We start from the raw sequence: 6653 nt of genomic DNA, 5'->3' as shown, positions 1-6653 counted from the left end.
GAGAACTTATTTTTTGGTTCCGCTTTAATTTGAGTTGCTACGGGGACAGCATAGGCGTGGCACAGAGCAACATGAGGCCACCGGCACCCACATGAAGCAGAGTCCGAGAGAGAGGCCAATTAAGACTTTACACTATTTCCTTGGAGTTTAAGCGGCCAATGAGGTACTTTAAGCTTTGTGATATTTGTGTGATTATTTTATGACACAAGTTTTATTGTCTTTACTTTTTAGTTCTGACGGCATTGTGAAGGCATTGTGTTGGCATTACTGGCATGATTAAGGCATCTGAAGACATGATAGCCAAATAAATGTCTGTGGAAACCAAAGGATGACTTGAGCCTTGATTAACTCTGAGGGGGCAACACTGGGAGCTCCCAGGGCAAACAGGTCCGATATGACGGGTCAAAGAGCGGTTCAGAAGCCCCTTATGAGAGACCAACAGGCCCGTTTAATCATGAGGCCGTCCTCCTGTGGACCCACCACCTGCAGGAGGAGCCATAGGGGCTGGTGCAATGTGATTTTCAACCCGGAAACGGAAAAGTGGAAGAAAATAGATGATGATTTTGTCACTTTCAATGCCCTGCAGAAACCCTGTCTGACTTTCTATTCCAGTCACTAAGCTGTGATATCCACTTACTTGTCATGCGTAAAGAAATCACAGATCACAGAAGTAGAAGCCTTGGGTTTGTTGTAAAAATGTTAACGGTTTATTAAAAACTCTTTTCTTCAAGTGAAATTACAGCTCAGGAAACAGACACTCGTTATCAAAAAAAAAAAAAATACAAAAGTAGTTGATTTGAACAATAACTACGGCAACGACAAAACATTCACACGCCATACGGATCCTTTGGTGGTAAAGCAACAGTTAAGAATATTAGTACACATTACAAAACATGGTCAACAATGCCATCGATATACATCTACAAAAGTGAAAACGTCGTAAAAAGGCAGTGTTGAGGAAGAGGTAAACTATTTTTTGCATATATAACGGGCACACAGTCCACAACACGCCGTTTTTGTCAAGTACTCAAAGTCAAGAAGATCGAAGTCTTAAGACAAGACTGGATACACAGTACGTTTGAGCACGTTCACTTGTACTCTGTCGGCTCCTCCCCTTCTTCTTTCAACAGACACGTGCGTATGAGCGCCTCCGTGACGATGTACGGGTCGCAGTTCGCGGACGGGCGGCGGTCTTCGAAGTAGCCCTTCTTCTCGTGGCCGACGTTGCGCGGGATGCGGATGCTAGCTCCTCTGTTGGCGACGCCGGCGGAGAACTCGTCGATGTTTGAGGTTTCGTGGCGCCCGGTGAGGCGGCGGGCATTGTCCAACCCCCCCTTGGGGTCATAGGCACGGATGTGGTACATGTGTCTCCTGGAGAGGCGCTCGATGGAGTCCTCGATGACTCTGCGAGAGAGAAGAAAAAGGTGGTTAAGACTCAAATTCAGACTTGTTTGCCCACAACCCCATTTCTTTTTTTTGGGGATAAATAGTGGCCCTAAAAAACCCATTCACAACTTGAAAAATCCTATAAAGTTTTAGTATTAGCACTAAATAAGAGCCAATTCCATCTACACCTCCCATAGATACAGACGGCATCTCTGGAATCACCCATAAATGGTCATGTTTGAAAACAGTTAAGGGGGAAAACAATTGAGAAAAATCAAAAATGCTGAATTATGAATATAGTTTTCTGCTAAATAAAGATACAAAGACATGGGGAGGAGCAAAGTGGTTCAACAGCCCATAAATACATAAATAACTGAGAATGCCAACACAATGCTTCATGTTAACATCGTGCTAATGCTAACGGATAGCTAGCACTAGCCACGACTGCCGTTTTTTCACTTCTACTGAACAATCTGCTGTGATAAAATATCCATATGGGCCCAATTTACACTTAACTTTATATATGCACGACAAATAAGTTCATATTTCACCAGAAAATGGCAAAAACTAGTGGAAAAATTGTGTTCCCCAGAAGATTAACATTTTCATCTATGCTTAAAGTTCCAAGCAAAGCAATTTCTCCAGTAAGTTCGAATGCAAAATGTACTGCGTTCTCTGGGAAAGTTACCACACAATCAACCTAAACCATGCAGAGTTTTCGAAAGGGCCAAATAGGACATACTTGAAGGGATTATAGCGCATCCGAATAGCCACGTGACACTTACTTGAGTCCTCCTTCGTCCCTCATCTCCTTTGTGCTGAAGTTGGTGTGGCAGCCGGCGCCGTTCCAGTTTCCAGGGATGGGTTTGGGGTCGAAGGAAGCCACGAGGCCGAAATCTTCACAAACCCGGTGTAGGATGAAGCGGGCGATCCACAGGTGGTCTCCCATGTTGATGCCTTCACACGGGCCGACCTGGAACTCCCACTGAAACGATACATACACAGGTCAGTCACTGCGACTGCTTTGGTCCAAGACGAGTAAGAGATAGGCAAATCCATACACTAAAGGAGGTCAATTATCAAGGCTGGTGCTACAGCGGACAAGATAAATGTTTTGTTGGTATGTTGCACTACATTTTCCATTTGATGTTGCCTGTATTAGGATGCCAAATCTCACGAGTAAACAAGTATAAACATGCATGAATGACTCTACTGCGGATCCACTTTTACACTTGAGCAAACACTGATAGTTTTCTGAAGACGTTTAGTTCATTTATAGGTTTAAGTTTGACCTTTTCGTCTAGTTTCACATTAATTCTTATGCATCTATTTGGGGCTAATGCTGCTATACCTTCTATATGAAGCACAAGGCTATTTCCCCACCGGAAAAATTACAAAGTATTTGTAGAGTGTGTAATTAGCACACCCATTTGATCAAGCGTATAATTGTCAATTTTATTCCCTTTTAGATTAATTCTACTCCAGCTGTATTTCTACTGCAAGAGCACAATGGTCTCTCTTGATAAATTGCTTTTGAAAGTTCTTCAACCTTGCAATCAATGCTTAAATCAGAGCAGAGGACATTATGTATTGTGTCAAATACACTAAAACGGAGCCATATCATAAGTTTAAGTGAATATTCTTTACTTAGAAACTACATCTGTTGAAAACAGGGCTTAAAAAGGGACTACACGGAGAAAATTTTAATTCTGTATTTTCCTACTCCTACAGGTTCTAGCCATATAATTTAGACGGTGCAGTTACATGTATGGCCTCAGGTGGCAGTGGTGAGCATAAAATGGGCAACTTGCATCCAGCCCCCTTAAATTCTGGAGAATCTACTTAATCTGAATATAAATTTACCTGAGCGGGCATGACTTCCGCGTTGGTGCCGCAGATCTGCACGCCGGCGTACAAACACGCCTTGTAATGCGCCTCCACGATGTCCCGGCCGTACGCCTTGTCCGCGCCCACTCCACAGTAATAAGGACCTAAAAACAGGCACAAGCAGACGGTCAGCCCACGGGACGTTTGGGTAAACTACAGCCTGTAAACACACACAGGAGTTTCTGGAAATACGAACCCTGTGGGCCGGGGAAACCGTTGGAGGGCCAGCCGAAGGGGTGACCGTCCACCCCCAGGAGCGTGTACTCCTGCTCCATCCCGAACCAGGGGTGCTGCGTCTCCACCATGCTCATGATCTGCTTACACGTGCGGCGCAGGTTGGTTTCTAGACAAATATGAAAAACATTATTACGTGCAATACATCAAAGTGTTGGAGCATTAAAGTAAAGTAATTTTGAACAATGCTTAGACTTTATCTATTTGGCGCCATGTTATAATGCCATTTACATCTCCGGTCAACGCCGTTTTCACATGCAAAGTGCAAGGCGAACGGAACAAAGCACTTCATGTTTTACAATACTTGAGCTACTTCTTTGTCATTCACTTTTTGACTCACTTAAAACAGCCTCCTACTGTATCTGCAGCTCTGTCAATGTTTGTCATGCACATACTTGGAACTGCTGAGCTTTCAACCTTTCAAGCCAATGATGAGAATTGATTCATTGATCACCTGAGTCACATGAGTCACATGAGACCCATTACTCACTGAACCGTTTACGTCAAACAAATTGGTGCCTGACAGCTTCCAAAAATAGACTGAATTTAATTAAATGCCAGCTTAGATAATGGGAGGATTTTAGAGGACGATTTAAGATACAAATACGGCTAAAATAAAACACCGCTCTTACATTAAAAGGGGCTGGATGCAACTTGGCCATTTTATACTCACTACTGCCACTTCAGGCCGTACGTGTAACTGCACCTTCTATATTAAGCTTGTGCATGAAGGCAATTCGAAGTAGCAACTTTGAGTGACAGTGCAGGGTTTTAGAGGAAGTTGTGGTGAACAGGTCAGGGCTCATTCTACATATTAGGACATAGGAAAATGTAGGGAGGGGATACTAATTTTAACTTTTTTAAACTCCGTACAGTCCCTTTAAAATGGCATTACATCATGGTGCTTCTTCACCAGTCTCTCGTAGGTTTTTAAAAGTGTACATTTGATTAGATAGCGCCTCCGTTGCTCTTCACTCACCTGCAGGTTTGCGGTTGTACTTGAGCACCTCGCACAGCACCAGCTTGTTCGGGTCTTTCCTGAACGGGTCCCTGAACATGGCCGCCGGGATGAGGTACATGTCGCTGTTCGACCCCTCGGACTGATACGTGCTGGACCCGTCGAAGTTCCACTCTGGCAGGTCTGCGGAAAACGATCGATAAATTCAATATCCAACATGATCAAAAGGTAGTGCGTTTTTTTTTTTCAGCTTTAACTTCTTCTTAGTACCAAGTAACAGCCCGTTCAAGCTCAAATCTGGACCGAATATTCTCCCCCAACATCCTGCTTCATCCTTACCCTCTATAGTCTTGGGCTCAGAGTCCAGGGTCCTGGTCTTGCAGCGTAGACCCTCTCCGGACCCGTCGATCCAGATGTACATGGCCTGCACCTTCTCCCCCTGAGGCAGGTCCATGTACTGCTGCTTCACAGCTTTGTTCAGCTTGGAGCTTAAAGAGATGGCCATCTTGAGACCTTAAACTCCTGCGGGACACATAAGAGAGGGCGTGAGGCATTAAAAGTGAGTTATAGGTACTAAAAAACCCAGTTGCATAAGCGTTCATTTGTACAACCAAGGCAGTGGATGGGCTCCATGAGGCTGCGAGTTGGACAAACTGTACCCTGTGTGTCAATTCAAACTACATTATTTAGCCAAGAAAGGAATCCAACATCAGACACGCATTTTCTGCATAAAGATAATGTAAAAAAATAAAAAAGTATAAAAACTCCAACGAATCCAGGGGTCAGTAAAGAAAAAAAGTAATTGTAAGTACTAAAACTACTATGAGCACATGACAATGGACAAGATAGGAATCCAAAGATGTGTTATCCAAGCACTTTTTCCAATGACAAATTAAATAAAGTTCAGATCATTTGAAAAAAAAAAAAAAAACTTTTCCTCTTCTTAGTATGACGACGTTTTCATAAAAGGATAGAAATAGATAGAAGATGGGGGAAAGTAACAACGTCGCAACAAAAAAAGTAGCAAAACGGAACAAAAGGCTCGAATGGACTGAGCAGCATCCGCTTATGAAACAGAATCAAGCAGCACTTGGACCGGCTGTTTTGTCCGGATAAAGGTTAAAAATAACAAATGCGGGACTGGAAAAGCTCAAGATCTTACCGTGTGTTAAGCGTAGAAGAATATAAACCGGTGGTGTGAGCGGTGGGTAGTTGTTTGGAAGCGGAGAAGGGCTCTATTGTTGTTCATTCCTGCCTCTCCGCTCGGATCCGTGGCGATTTATAGCAGCGCGCAAGCTCGCGGGCGGCGCTGATTGGCTGAGAAAAAACGTGACCAGTGCGTGGCCAAGGAATGCGCGAGGGGGGAGGAGGGAGGAGGGAGGGGGGGGGATGTTCTTACCTGCAAAACGAAGAGGCTGCACAATCACGACAACAGCAGATTCAAGATGATTTTTTTCCTGTTTTCATTCAAGATCACGCAAGATCTCACGTTATTTCAAGGTTCACGGACAACAAGCCACGCGCCACATCGAAACTGGGTCTGAAATATATCTAAAATGGACTAAATTAAGTCAGGAAGCAGCCTAAAAGCATTAGTAAAGAATAGCCTAAAGTACAGGGGTATAGAAGTTTTCTTCAAATCTTCATTGTATAAAGACCATGGGCCGAAGCCACCAGTCTTAGCCCAAAGTAAAGCACCACGCTGGAAAAATCACCATCTTAAATTAACTGAATGACTTTGAAACTAGGCATGTCCTATAGGCCTCGTGAAAGACCCAGGACACGGTGGTGGGACTATGTCTCCGAGCTGGCCTGGTGTCGCCTCGGGGTCCCCCCAGAACAGCTGGAGGAGGTGTGTGTGGATCGGGAAGTCTGGGCATCTCTGCTGAGACTGCTGCCCCCGCGACCCGGCCCCGGATAAAGCGGAAGAAAATGGATGGATGGATGGATGGACTTTGAAATTGCTTGAATAAAAGTTATTTATGTCTTATCTAACCCCTAACCCTAAAGATACAAACGCCAATGGAATGAGCATAGATCCCACTTGAAATCAGGCAAATTAACTTTTACTTTACAAAAGAAATGTTTTTCACTTGGAATTATTCAAAATAATCTGAATTAAGAAGTTTTATCGTATCTAAGACCATTCTTTTCACTTTCTACAAATGCCAGTGTTGTTAATATGACC

General features: G+C 43.8%; 1 protein-coding gene across 1 annotated transcript; it reads right to left on the bottom strand.

The window, feature by feature from the left end:
• Nucleotides 1-748: 748 nt before the first annotated feature.
• Nucleotides 749-5737, bottom strand: LOC306976859 (glutamine synthetase-like). The gene is made up of 7 exons (XM_079574972.1): nt 5628-5737; nt 4805-4987; nt 4487-4648; nt 3470-3616; nt 3250-3377; nt 2172-2371; nt 749-1404 (listed from the first exon to the last, which is right to left on the bottom strand). The coding sequence occupies exons 2-7, from the start codon at nt 4968-4970 to the stop codon at nt 1089-1091; spliced, it is 1119 nt and encodes a 372-aa protein (XP_079431098.1). The 5' UTR covers nt 4971-4987; nt 5628-5737; the 3' UTR covers nt 749-1088.
• Between the last annotated feature and the right edge of the window lie 916 nt (nt 5738-6653).

Source organism: Gobius niger, assembly GCF_951799975.1.
Source record: "Gobius niger genome assembly, chromosome: 17".
Classification (NCBI taxonomy): domain Eukaryota; kingdom Metazoa; phylum Chordata; class Actinopteri; order Gobiiformes; family Gobiidae; genus Gobius; species Gobius niger.
This window is presented reverse-complemented; position numbering and strand designations above follow the sequence as displayed.

What these genes read in the sequence shown, in the direction of transcription:
- LOC306976859 (XM_079574972.1), bottom strand. Translation starts at nt 4,970, where the DNA reads ATGGCCATCTCTTTAAGCTCCAAGCTGAACAAAGCTGTGAAGCAGCAG. An exon ending in CGGTTTCCCCGGCCCACAGG is followed by an intron (nt 3,378 to 3,469) that starts GTTCGTATTTCC and finishes GCCTGTTTTTAG; the next exon opens with GTCCTTATTACTGTGGAGTG. An exon ending in CGGAAGTCATGCCCGCTCAG is followed by an intron (nt 2,372 to 3,249) that starts GTAAATTTATAT and finishes GTATCGTTTCAG; the next exon opens with TGGGAGTTCCAGGTCGGCCC.